This window comes from Marmota monax, unplaced genomic scaffold, assembly GCF_021218885.2.
Source record: "Marmota monax isolate L192 unplaced genomic scaffold, Marmota_monax_Labrador192_F-V1.1 WCK01_AAM20220418_F8-fsc00045, whole genome shotgun sequence".
NCBI classification, from domain to species: domain Eukaryota; kingdom Metazoa; phylum Chordata; class Mammalia; order Rodentia; family Sciuridae; genus Marmota; species Marmota monax.
In genome coordinates this window covers 6,455,158-6,469,514 of record NW_026692132.1, presented here as the reverse complement: position 1 = coordinate 6,469,514, position 14,357 = coordinate 6,455,158, and the positions used below count along the sequence as shown (strand labels likewise).

General features: G+C 34.4%; 1 protein-coding gene across 3 annotated transcripts in view; it reads right to left on the bottom strand.

Moving 5' to 3' along the window:
- Positions 1-2,781: 2,781 nt before the first annotated feature.
- Alkbh8 (alkB homolog 8, tRNA methyltransferase) overlaps positions 2,782-14,357 on the bottom strand; it is a 51,259-nt gene continuing 39,683 nt past the window's right edge. For all 3 annotated transcript variants that reach the window (XM_046466404.2, XM_046466412.2, XM_046466417.2), the window contains exons 10-12: positions 13,679-13,935; positions 9,682-9,831; positions 2,782-3,682 (exon numbers count right to left, since the gene is read on the bottom strand). In XM_046466404.2, the coding sequence (XP_046322360.1) occupies positions 3,140-3,682; positions 9,682-9,831; positions 13,679-13,935 (950 nt within the window). In that variant the 3' untranslated portion in view covers positions 2,782-3,139. The remainder of the gene's footprint in view (positions 3,683-9,681; positions 9,832-13,678; positions 13,936-14,357) is intronic.

Here is a 14,357-nt window from a genome sequence, read left to right as displayed (position 1 = left end):
GACCTACCCAAACTGAATTAGGAGGACTTAACACAATTTAAACAGATCAATTTCAAGCAATAAAAGACACCATCAAAAGCCTACTAAGAAAAGCTCCGGACCAGATGGATTCTCAGTCAAGTTCTAAAAGACCTTCAAAGAAGAATTAACACCAATACTTCTCAAATTATTCCATGAAATACAAAGCTTCAGACCAATATCCCTGATGAACATAGATGCAAAAATTCTCAATAAAATTCTGGCAAACTGCGTACGTAAACGTATTAAAAAGATAGTGCACCATGATCAAGTGGGGTTGATTCCAGGGATGCAAAGCTAGTTCAACATATGGAAATCAATAAACATAATTCAGCACATCAATAGACTTAAAGACAAGTATCATATAATTATCTCAGTAGATGCAGAAAATGCATTTGACAAAATACAACACCCACCCCTACATGTTCAAAACACTAGAAAAACTAGGATAGTAGGAATATACCTCAAACATTGTAAAAGCTATCTATGCTAAACCCAAGGGCAACATCATTCTAAATGGAGAAAAAATTGAAAGCATTCCCTTTAAGAACTGGAACAAGATAAGAATTTTCACCACTTTTATTCAACATCATCCTTGAAACTCTGGCTAGAGCAATTAGAAGGAAGAAATTAAAGGGATACAAATAGGAAAAGAAGAACTCAAACTAGTATCACTATTTGCCAACAACATGATTCTGTATTTAGAAGATCCAAAAACTTCCACCAGAAAACTTCTAGAATAAATGAATTCAGCAAAGTAGCAGGATACAAAATCAACACCCACAAATAAAATGTACCTCTATACATCAGTGATGAATCCATTGAAAGAGAAATTAGGAAAACTATCCAATTCAAAATAGCCTCAAAAAATTTTCTGGGAATCAATCTAACAAAAAACATGGAAGATTTCTACAGTGAAAACTTAGAATTCTAAAGAAAGAAATTAAAGAAGAACTTAGAAGATGGAAAGATCTCCCATGTTCTTGGATAGGCAGAATTAACATTGTCAAAATGGTCATACTACCAAAAGCATTACAAAGATTTAATGCAATTCCTATTAAAATCCCAATAACATTCTTCATAGAAATACAAAAAGCAATCATGAAATTCATTTGGAAAAATAAGAGATCCAGAATAGCCAAAGCAATACTTAGCAAGAAAAGTAAAATAGGAGGCATCACAATAAAAGACCTTAAATTATGTTACAGAGCTATTGTAACAATAACAAAAAAAAAAAAAACATGGCATTGGCACCAAAACCGACACACAGACCAAAGGTATATAATAGAAGACACAGAGACAAACCCATATAAATATAGTTATCTCGTACTAGACAAAGGCATACATTGAAGGAAAGACAGCCTCTTCAACAAATGGTGCTGGGAAAACTGGAAATCCATATGAAACAAAATAAAATTAAACCCCTATCTCTCACTCAACTGAAAGTAGATCAAGGACCCAGGAATTAAGACAAGAGACCCTGAACCTAATAGAAGAAAAAGTAGGCCTAAATCTTCACCAAGTTAGATTAGGACCTGACTTCCTTAACAAGATTTCTAAAGTGCAAGAAATAAAATAAAAATAATAATAAATGGGATGTATTCAAACTAAAAAGCTTCTTCTCAGCAAAACAATCACTAAGGTAAAAAGAGAGCCTACAGTGTGGGAGCAAATTTTTACCACACGCATATCAGATACAGCACTAATCTCCAGGATATATAAAAAACTCAAAAAACTTAATACCAAAAAAACCCAAACAACCCAATTAATAAATGGGCTAAGGAACTGAACAGAGACACTTCACAAAAGAAGAAATACAATAAATTGACAAACATATGAAAAAAATGTTCATATCTCTAGCAATTAGAGAAATGCAAATCAAAACTACTAAGATTTCATCTCACTCCATTCAGAATGGCAATTATCAAGAATGCAAGCAAAAATAAATGTTGGCGAGGATGTGGAAAAAAAGGTACACTGATACATTGCTGATAGGACTGCAAATTGGCACAACTATGGAAATTCCTCAGAAAACTTGGAATGGAACCACCATTTGACCCAGTTATCCCACTTCTTGGCTTAAACTCAAAGGACTTCAAATCTATGCATACTACAGAGATGCTGCCACATCAATGTTTATAGCATCTCAACTCACAATAGCTAGACTATGGAACCAGCCTAGGTGCCCTTCAACAGATAAATGAATAAAGAAAATTTAGTGTATACACACAATGGAATATTACTCAGCTTTAAAGAAAAGTGAAATTTGGCATTTGCTGCTAAATGGATGGAACTGGAGAGTATCGTACTAAGTGAAGTAAGCCAATCCCAAAGAACCAAAGGCCAAATGTTTTCTCTGATATGCAGAAGCTAATTCATAATAAGGGGAAATGTTAGGGAAGAATAGAGGTACTTTGGATTAGACAGAGGCAAATGAAGGGAAGGGGAATGGGTAAAGAAAAATAATAGAATGAATTGGACATTATCCTATGTGCATTTATGATTACACTACCTGTGTAATTCCACATCATGTACAAGCAGACAAATGAGAAGTTATACTCCATTTTATGTATGATGTGTCAAAATGAGTGCTACCATCATGTATAATTAGAACAAATTAAAAAAAAAAAGAACTGTAGATAACCAACTTGAATCTAATGTATGAAATATGATATGTCAAGAGCTTTATAATGTTTTGAACAACCAATAAAAAAAAATTAAAAAAAAAAGATAATTTTCTATTGACCAAGAATAGTTTCTTTATTAAAATATTATATAATTACTTCAATAAGATTCAACATAATTCAGGTTCTTTAATAACATTTATAATAAAATATCATCTTCAAATTGCTGTACTCTTACATGAGAATCTCAAATACTTCGCAAATTACTTGAATCACTTTTAAACACCATCCTGAGTAGGGATGTAGGAAGAGCCTACATTTATGAAGTCAAAGTAGCAGATCAAATGTTTCCTAAGCAATCTCTATTTCCAAATTTCTCTCAGTATTTCTCCTTTGGTACTTCACCACAAGTTTTCGCTTTAATTAAAAGGACAATTAATTTAGTCTCCTTTTTTTTTAAAGTTTATTCTCTACATAAAATATGTTCACATAAATATTCAGATCTTCTGAAGAATCACACACCAGTTTCCTTGATCATAGTAGCTTTGCAGAATGCTGACATTACTCAAAGTCTGGCAGGCAGCTTCCAATTCTCCATCACAGAACACATGATAGTAACGATGGAACACAGAACCTGGGTCATGAGATCTTATTGGACCAAATGGCTCAACAGGTTTGTCTTTACCAAGGTTTCCTTTAAGGTGCCAGGGAACCAGTACATCTTGAGAATGAAAAGTAGTCCTGTTGGTGTGTATAGGCAGCTCAGAATTAGTGACTTTCCTTGAATTGCATCCTCCCTCCTGAATGGAGGGGACAGAAGCTGCTGAGTCTTGACTGTTCGCATTAGGCATTTGCTCCACAAGCTGCCTTTGCACAGATGTATCACTGATCTCTTTCTTTCCTTGGCTAATTTTGTTTTCTTTAAGATATTTGGACTTCTGGTTATTATATTCTTGTTCCATTGCCCAGACATAAATGAGTGCCTTCCCTCCAGGTCTCAAGAGTCGAACAAGTTCTTGGAGAGCTGCCACTCTACGCTCCTAAAAAACAAACAAACAAACAAACCACACATGCACACATTGCCATTTAAGAACCTGGAGGAGACATAGAGTGGAAATGTAAAAATAAAACTAACTGTAGGCCTGTTTTCAACTACAATGATCAGTAAGAAAATCTAACAAAATGTTTTATATAAACACAAAAAAGATAAAAAGGAAGGGGCATTTTGTTCTGTGCCTTTTGTTAATTTCCCCCATGACTTTCCTTAATTGGCTGGACACATGGAAACAACAGATTTAGAGTTACAAGTGGTAATATGAGGCACTTTTAGGGGAATCATTACATTTATATTTACAAAATATCACCCAAGATAGATTATAGAGACTTCTACTTACAGTCTTGATGAAATAGTTTGTATTAATTCTCCCACTGAAAATAATCACAAAGGCTGGATGAAATACAGGTTGATTAGCTCCTATCTGAAATGCTTGGGACCAGATTTTTGGATTCTGAAATATTTTCATATATATAATGAAGTGTCTTGAGGATGAAGCCCAAGCCTAAATACGAAATTCATTTAGGTTTCATATAGTCTTTATACACATAGCCTGAAGGCAATTTTATGATACTTTTAGTGTGCCTTGTATCATGTCAGCAACCCATCATGTGAAGTCTGGTGTGGAGTGGCATCATGTTAGTGTTCAAACATTTCAAGTTTTGGAGCATTTCTGATTTTTAGATTAGGGATGCTCATCTACACATAAAACAGCTACTTAAAGGTACTGAAGATCAACTCTGGAAGGTGGACCTGACGGGCTATAATCCCTCAGAGAATTTGATAATTCACAGGGTGGGAGAATAAAATATAATCAGAAAGCAGAAATCTCACTGGCCTGAGGAAATAAGGCTTGGAATACAGGGAAGTTAAAGCAGATGAGAATTGGGAGACAGAATCATAGGTAAAGGAACTGCTAGGAAGTGATTCTGAAAATCTATATGCAAACTCCTCTAGAAGGACTTACAAATTCCTAAGTTGCATGAGCACTGGGTGAAATTCCAAGAACTCAGCAGAAAGGCAGCTAGGAAATTAAAAAGCTAAACAGAATTTAAGTAGCCAAACAAGGCTAGAGAGAAAGTCAATGGATTTCACAGTCCACCATGGGGTAATGATCTTGGAATATAACCCAGGCTTTTGCTTGAGACCAAGAAGGGCCATATTCTAGAAAGGGAGAGGGGGGGGAAAAAGGTATAAATCAGCTCTAGTGAAGCACAAAACCAATCCTTTACAGAATTAAAGTGATCTGCTTATATTTATCAGCTTGCCATAATTTAATCCTTTTTGGAGAAAGATAAAATATCCAAATCTTTTAATACAAAATGTCCAGCATCCAATAAAAAATTATAAGGTATGTTAAAATCAATCATGACCAAATGACTGAAAATCATAGCAAAAGAAGACCATAGAAGTAAACCCCCAAAGACTTCAAAATTACTGTGGTTAATACATTCATAAAAATAGAAAGAAGGAACTTCAGTAAAGACATAAAATACATTAAAATATATTAAGAAGTCAGACAAAAATTCTATAACAGAAAAAAGCAATAGATTATTTAACAGCAAATTAGATACACTGCAACAAAGAATTATTGAATTAGAATTCAGACTAGAACAAATTTCCCAGGATCAAAACACAGGGATAGAAAACATAGAAATATTATCATTCTAGAATTCAAGCCTAGTTATAATCTTTTTAAAAATAAAGACAAAATATAAAGATTTCATATTTGCAAAACGTGAGAAAGTTTGTCATCAATATACCTATACTTAAAAAAAATAAGGATTCTTCAAGCAATAGAAATCTAAACCCTCTAAAACTTTGGTTAATCAGAGTCTCACAATGTTAGGAAGGGTAAACATACCAACTGAAGGTAGACAATAAGGTCATGGAAACATACTACAATGCCTATGTCAACCACTGAAAAAATAGCATCTAACCAGCAAACTTACAGAGGAGGAAAAATATAATAATAAACTGCATTAAGGTTATAAGGCTAGCAAACAAAAGAACTGAGACTGGAAATGTTTACAAATATGCGTGTGCTCTTTGATAAAAAGAAATTGATCTTACTGATTCCTTAGCCTCAGATAATGTCAAATTGTCAAAGTAACACACAATTCTAACATGCAATGGGTTATTCATAATGGCCCAAAAGCCCAAGAAATAACCTCAGATTATATGTTAAAAGAGGAGGAAGCACCTTTAGCATGAATAATTTATAGAGTTAATAGAAGAAAACTGTGAGAATTTTTCCAGGGTGGGTCTAGGAGTTGGGAAATATTGTGAAATCAAGCTGAAAATACAAGATGAGATCATTTTATTGAATATAAAATAAAACAATAACATTTACTGAGCTCTTACAACATACAAGACACTAAGATAGGAATTTATGCATTGTTTCATTTATTCTGACAACAACCTTATGAGATAGGCTATTGCCATCTTATTTTACAGATGAGCAACCTAAGTATTCAGAGACCTAAGTATTCAGAAGGTAAAAAGAATACAAAATGGTAGAAGTAGTTACATTAGGGAGGAGAATGCTGAAGTCAGAATGTACAGAATGTACTGAATCTGCCAAAGACCCATAATGGATTAAAAATGACATATACTGGGATCAGGCAGGAAAGAAAACTAAAGTGGTGAAGGAATGAAGTAGAGGGCAATAGAATTCTTCTACTAAAACTTCAATGCTCTTATTGTCTCCAGATACTTGGACTGTCAAAATAGACTTTCTATATTCAGTCTTGCCTCCTATCTTAAACCACCTTCCACAGTGCTCTAAGAATGATCCCTATATGGCATATATCTGATCAAGGCACTACCATTTGTAAGATCTTTCAATGTCTCTAAAAATCAAAATCACTACTATGGCACTCAATCAGCAACATAAAATCCAAACCAACCAACACATAAATCAGTGTTACCTCCTCCACTTGACTATGAACTCTATGAATGCAGAGACTTGGACTTCACCATTTGTATTCCCAGGCACTTGTTTAATACCAGCATATAACTAATTTTCAATGAATTAGTTTTTATCGTGGTAAAAAAACACATGATGTAAAATTTGCCATTTTAATCATTTTAAGTGTACACAAATTAGTGATGTTAATTACACTTACACTGTTGTATAACCATCATCACTGTCCATCACCAAACTGAAACTCAAACCAAACTGAAACTCTATACAAGGTAAATAATAACTCCCCATTCTAACTTCCCCAGCATCTGAGAATCACTGTAGTACTTTCTGTCTCTATGAATTTAACTTTTCTAGGTACTGCATGTAAGTACTTCAAAATATTTTTCCATTTCTGTCTGGCTTATTTCACTTAGTATAATGTCCTTAAGGTTCAGTTACATTGTAGCATGTATCAGAATTTCCTTCCCTTTTCAATCTGAATAATATTCAATATTCCACTATATGTATATAGATTACATTTTGTTCACACAGTCATCCATCAATGGATATCTGAGCTGTTTCCACATTTTGGATATAGTGAATAATGGCTCTATGGACATGGGTGTACAAATATTGCAAGTCTATATGCTTTCAGTTTTGGGGGGAATGGCTATTTATCTAGAAGTAGAATTGCTGGATCATATGGTATTTCTATGTTTAACTTTCTGAGGAACTGCCACAATGTTTTCCCCAGTGGCTACACTATTTTGTTTTTACCAGCAATGCAGAAGAGCTCTAATTTCTCCACATCCTTGCTAACACTAGCTATTTTCTATATTTCTGGTAATAGCTATCCTAATGTGTGTGAATTGCTACTGCACTGTAGTTTTGATTTGCACTTTCCTAATGTTTCATGATGTTGAGCACTTTTCCATGTGCTTATTGGCCATGGAAAATACCTATTTAAATCCTTCATCTTTTTTCCATTGGGTTGTTTGTTGCTTTGTCATCACATTTTAGGAGTTCTGCATATATTTTAGATATTAATTCCCTATCAGACACGATTTGTAAATATTATTTTCCATTCCATGGGATGCATCTTCTCTCTCTTGATAAGTGTTGTTTGATGCACATAAGTTTTAATTTTGACAAAGTCCAGTTTCTCTATTTTTTTCATTTGTTGCCCATGTTCTTAGAACCATAACCAAGAAATCATTACTAAACTCAATGTCACAGAACTTTTCTTTTATATTTTCTCCTATGTTTTCTTCTTAGAGTTTTATAGTTTGGGCTCTTATAGGACTTGGATCCAACTTGATTCTTTTGTACATGGTCAATGAATGAATTTTAAATAGATAACAAGAGATATGGAGAGAAAGGTGAATATGACAAATTTCTAAGGAGATAGGGGAAGGGTCCAACATATACATGCAATTACAAAAAAATGGATACAGATATTACCTGTGTATTTTACTTTCTTTTATACTTTGAAGATAGTCCTCTTTCACAGAGTAAGCTGTGGCTGAAGGAACTAAAGTGTGCCAAACATTTCTTCCAAATGAAGGGAATTTTTTTAAAATTCACAGGTATAACTGTTGCTCACAAGCCTTTATCTGTTTGCAGTAATTCTTCTAATTCTTTTAAGATAGTCCTCTAACCCTGTTTGCTGCAGTCCAGCAGAATCTCCCGGTTACTATTAAAAAATAAAGAGCTAACAATTGAAGAGACAAATGTCATAGAGGTTTTTCTGATTTGTTTTGAAATCAGGTAAGGATGTAAAGTCTACTGAATCTGCCAGAGACCCATAATGTAAGCTATATGGTTCTTGTTTCTGTCAGGGGAGGAACTACTGATGCTTACAAAATATACAAAAAATAAGCTTTTTTTTCCCTTTAAGTAAAACATAAAATATTAAATTCATTTATTTAAAACTTAAGAAGATTTTGTTTGTTTTTAATATTTTTACTTTTTAAAACATTTTTAGCCATATTTTTATTGGTACATGATAGTGGGATTCAGTGTTAACATATTTGTATAGGCACACACATGATATAACAATAGGATTTGGCCAATACAATTTCTCAGGATTTTCCCTTTCTTACTCCTCCTCTCTCCTCCTGATCACTTACCTCTATGTTACTATCTCCCTTTGATTTTCCTGATATCCCCCTTCCCAACTTTCTTTTCCTTTTTTCTCTCTAGGTTCCACATATGAGAAAACATAAGACCCTGGACTTTCGGAACCTTAGCTTATTTTGCTTAACATAATGTTCTCAAGTTCCATCCATTTTCCTGCAAATGACATAGTTTCAATCTTCTTTATGGCTGAACAAAACGCTAATATACCACATTTTCTTTATCTATTCATCCACTGATGGAAACCGGGGCTGGATCCATAATTTGCCTATTGTGAATTGTGCTGCTATAAACATGGGTACCCATATGTCACTATAATATAATGACCTTAATTCTTTAAGATAAATACCAAGTAGTAGTATAATTGGGTCATATGGTGGTTCTATTCCTAATGTGTGTGAACTGCTACTTCTTTTGAGGAACCTCCATACTGATTTCCATAAAGGTTGTACAAATCTCAATCTCACATACAATGTAAAAGTGAAAAATTAAAAACATTTTAAGAGTTAACATACTAGTACAGATTTCTGAAGAACGGTATAGGCTGAGAAAGACAAATGGAAAAGAGAGAGAAGAGACTCAAGAACCTGAGGAGTGATATAAACTCATGAAGCCTAGTCTCAACGTCTCTTCCAACTAAAATTCTGGGACTCTGTGGGTCTGAAGGAAGGCATTTAGAAATGAATGGCGACCTGGGTAGAAAAAGGCTATAATATACAGCAATAGTAGCACAGAGTCCCATTAAGCCTCTGTTTAAGTAACCAGAACTCCGATGTAGCCTTATCTTTGTCACACATGCTCTCTTCAATGAGGATGGATTATGTAGTGGAAAAAGATGAGAAGCTAAAATAGGGTCCAACATCAATAAGTTAATGAAGTTTTGTTGCCACTTACTGACAAAAATCTTGGAGAAAGAAAAACATATTTTTTAAAATACTTACTGCTGTTGAAAAATGGTGAATAACAGCAACGGAGATGCAGGCATCACAAGACCCACTGCGAACTGGAATAGCCAACGCATCACATACAAAGGCCTGAAGATGCTTCTCTCTACAAATGTCCACAAGGCTTTGGCTACGATCACAACCAATCTTTAAGAGAAAAAAGTTCATAATGTTTTGTTTGAATTTTAAAAGAAATTAAGAGCTATGGGTTTATTCCATACCTTAAAGTCATTAAAAAGATTTCATATTTATCGTGAAATGGTCTCAGACCATGATATTTCCAATTCAGATAGTCAGCACAAAGTCAGAATATATAATGCTCATGATAACATTTATTATCTTAACAAATATCAAACAGAACTCAAATTAGTGAATAAAAACAAAATGACTAAAAAAAATGACGGCAATGAAAATGGGAGGTCCAAATTTGCACCTAATTGATCACCATTCAGAATGTTCATCTTTCTGTAACATTACATATAAAAATCAAAACTGTCTCCAAAACATAGACATTTTAGACTTTTAGGGGAGCTACAAAGAACATGATCTAAGGTATCTTTCATTACTATATATATGGTGATAATCTAGATAGCAGGAGGATGGGTGATTTTTTTTCTCTGCTTCTTTATACTTTTCAACATGTATTACTCTTTTTTTAAGAGAGAGAGAGAGAATTTTTTAATATTTATTTTTTAGTTTTCATCTTTATTTTATTTTTATGTGGTGCTGAGGTTCGAACCCAGCACCCGGTGCATGCCAGGTGAGCACGCTAACGCTTGAGCCACATCCCCAGCCCATGTATTACTTTTATAAGAAAATAAAATCCAAAAAAATCCATAAAGGTAAAATCACTTATTCTATATTTCAATTTTTTAATTTATTTTACTCTTCATTTTTTTCTGTTAAATATTTAGCCTTATCAAGAATAAAGTGCTGAATTCAAAACTTATAAAATGCTACTTAGTTAAATAAATCTTTTAGCATAACCAAGCCTTATACCGGAATGTTGTTACTGAAGGCAGTTAGCAACATGCTTTCATGTTTCAAGTAAGGGAGGCCAAATGTGCCTTACACATGTCTGGTTCTGCAGAAAGTGTTCAGGGACTGGGACTTCCCATCTTCTCCCTAGTTTTGCTGTTGTTTTTGTATACAGTTTTGCTGTTTAATTCTATGAATACTATATATATGAATACTATATTCATATGAAATTTTAATACCAAAGATATACACACATATATATGGCAGTCTTAGAAAATGTTTACACTCACACACACACACACACACACACACACACACATGTATGCAGTCGCAATGTGCACATGTAAATTGAGAAAGGAAAATGGGAGGGGCATAAGAAATGTTAAATCATTAATAAATAATCATTCTCAGAAATCTCTTCTTAATCCAATCTCTATGAATGAGGAAAAGAATTGTAAAAGAAGATTTAATAAAAACAGAAGTGGCCAGCTCAAAATATTTACTCATGATCCTTGAGGTTCTCTCAGTCCTGAGAATAAAGAATATGAATTCTCATATCAAAATAATTCTTTAGCAATTAAATCACATTGCCTGCCAAGCAGATCATATTTAATGAATTTGCTGAATTTCTAATAGGCATTTTAACAGCTTTTGTATTCTATCTCAGAGCTGCTTTAATTTGTGAAGTGGAATAAAAGGCACCAAGCTAGAGGTAAAGTACTGCAATTTTCTGTGAAATACTTAAAGATGGAAAAGTACTAAGGGGCTATTAATAACAGTGGCATAATTCCCAATTGTTTCCTTATCTGTTTAAGATCCATGCCTGACTTACTGCTTTTATTTATTTTTGCCAATATTCTCTGTCACCCAGCCAACAGTTACAATATCAATGTGTACACACACACACACACAAACACACACAGGAAAAAAGAGAGAGAGAGAGAGAGAATATTTTTGTGCTTGCTACCTTTTGTTACATTTAAATTCAGTTCACAGACTCAGAAGTTTCAATTATGCCCAATTCTGACAGCTAAACCTTACTTAGAGCCAACAGGAAAAATTCCAGCCTGCCTATAAAACAAATCCTCAGAGACAGGGCTCAATAGTCACTCAGAAGAGGAGAATTATTATTTGAGGACCACAGATAAAAACAGAACAAGAACAGCAGCCAAACAAAACAAGAGGAAATTTTCTCCTTCTTGTCAGTCTCTTAGGTCTGTTTGCTCATACCACGCCTTTTCACCAAGAAGAAACTGTGCAGCAAATTTTAGTAATAAAGCACCAGACCTATTATAGATTCCTCACTGACATGGCACTGACTCATACCTGGCTCACGACCTTCACATTTCCATTATTTTGCTGGGTTTCCCATATACGGTAGTCAAAACATCACAATTGTTTAACTTTTCTATTTTAAATTGATATAAGTTTTAATACCAAGGATAATGTCAAGTATTTGAAATTCTCCCTAATAATGTTACTTAATGACAACAACCAAAGAGAAAATAGCTTATTTTGCAAACACTCAACATACATTCAAGGTCTCTTTAACATATTTCTGTTAGACAAAGATCATGACACAAAAGTATGTATTGAAATTAAAGTATGTGATTTTTTACTCCTATATATATTTAATCTTCAACAAAACATTAAGTATACAACTCTGGAAGCATAGGTAAACACACACAAAAATTCAAGCTATTAATCAAGGGTGCAAATTAATATAAAAATTCCATTTTTCTCCTATTAAACTGATTGGGTTAAGATTTTCATAACCCGATAATTTCTTCTCTGAATATTCTAGCATTGTCTCACTTGTAAGCTTTTGAGGGCCACCTTTATATCCAAACCAAAACATTCCATCCCTGGCCCCCAAAAGCTCACAAATATCTCACAATTCGAAATACATGTAGTCTATTCCCAAGAGTGCCCACAGTCTCAACATTTCTGAGATTGCTCAAAGTTCAAGTCCAAAGCGGTCTCTGAGGCTTTAGGCAATCTCACATTGTAAGCTCCTGTAAAATTAAAAGCAATTTACAAATATCCAATATATAAAGTACTGAATAAATATCTCCATTTACAAAAATAGGGACATAGAAAGCAGGAATGGGACCAAAGCAAGACTGAAATCCAGGTGGGCAAACAAGTTCTGTGTCAGGCATCTGGAGTACATGGCATGATGTCCTCTCCAAAGGGCTTTGGTAGTTCTACCCCGGTGACCTTATTTGTTGCAACACAACTGGCCTTTCTGTTGGATTCTTTCTGCTCCATTCTTGTAGCTTTCCTCAGCAGATGTTCCATGTTACTGGCATTTATTAATCTTGGGGGTTTCCATTGCAGCTTTGGTTTCTTCCTCCTATCTCCATGCTTTGCCCTCTCAGGGGCTGCCCACTGGAATTTCAACCCTGTAGCACTTTGTTTGTCCTTCTAGACCTTCCTTTGCAATCTTGGTGGAAGCCTCCATGACCCCCTAACTCCAGCATCCTGCATTCTGCAGAACCAGCACCACATGGTTGTCACCAAGGTCTGTCACCATTTCAAGGAGCAGTAAAGCCTCCAGAGACCCTGGCTGCAGCAGCTTTCAAGTGTCTAGGTGGCTTATCATGTTGTACCAGGCCCCCTGGTACAAGAAGGATTCCCCACTGGCCTCAGGAGAATTTTTACTTTTATTCTCTCAAGCTTTAGATGGGTGTGGTCTTGCCAGCTCCTGAGATGCCCTCAAGTCATCTTTCTTACTGTCCCTGTAGCATTTTTCAGTAGCGGTAATGTCTTTAACAACTACAACTTCCTTAGACCTAGTTTTACTTCTGCCTTTCAAGTCCACATTTTCCAAATCTTTTCCAAATACCATGCCCATAAATTTCTAGGGGAATTAAAAATGAAAGCAATAATTAATTTTCATTGTTTATCATCAGTTTTTTACAATGGCCTAAAAACAATGTATATCATGAGGAAGAAAGATAATGATAACCATTGCAAATACAGCAAAAAGAAAGTCAGAAGCAACATTACTTACCATGTATAACTCCTTATTGATGCCAAGATACTTCCCATTTCCACACCCAATATCGGCCACTATGGAACCACTTGGCAAAGCCTTCAAAAACTCCACTATCTGTGGCCATGGGGTATGTCTTGTACTGCTAAAGTGCCCAGCAATCTCTTCATAAACTCGATGTACATACGCTTGCTCTAGTTGTGAGGCTTCTTTATCACTCTCTGGAAATGAGGGAGGAGTCTCTTTCCTCTGACTGTCACAGACAGAAGAATAACCTAAAAATAAAAATAAGGCAATACAAACCTTTCATCTTTATAAATGACTCAAAGTTATCAAGTTTTCTTAAAAGAAAATCAAAACAAATTTCAGAACTGGGTATACATAGGCTCTGACTTACCTGTTAAAAAACAAAAAAACAAAAAAACAAAATTCTTCCCTGCAAGTCTAATTATATATTTGAGGAGTTCAATATAAAAAGAAGTGGGCAAATCTATTTACAAAAAAATATAAATATAATTCTGCATCTGCTTAAAGGGAACATTCTGTGGTTTTTCCCAGGAACTATTAAGATAACTAATACAAGCTTGGCCAGTGCACATATCCAATCATAAGCAAGAACATCTTACACTATAACTTAATGTATGCTGCTTAATGATATAAAGAAAAATAATGTACCAATGGTGCCAGTGACCTGATG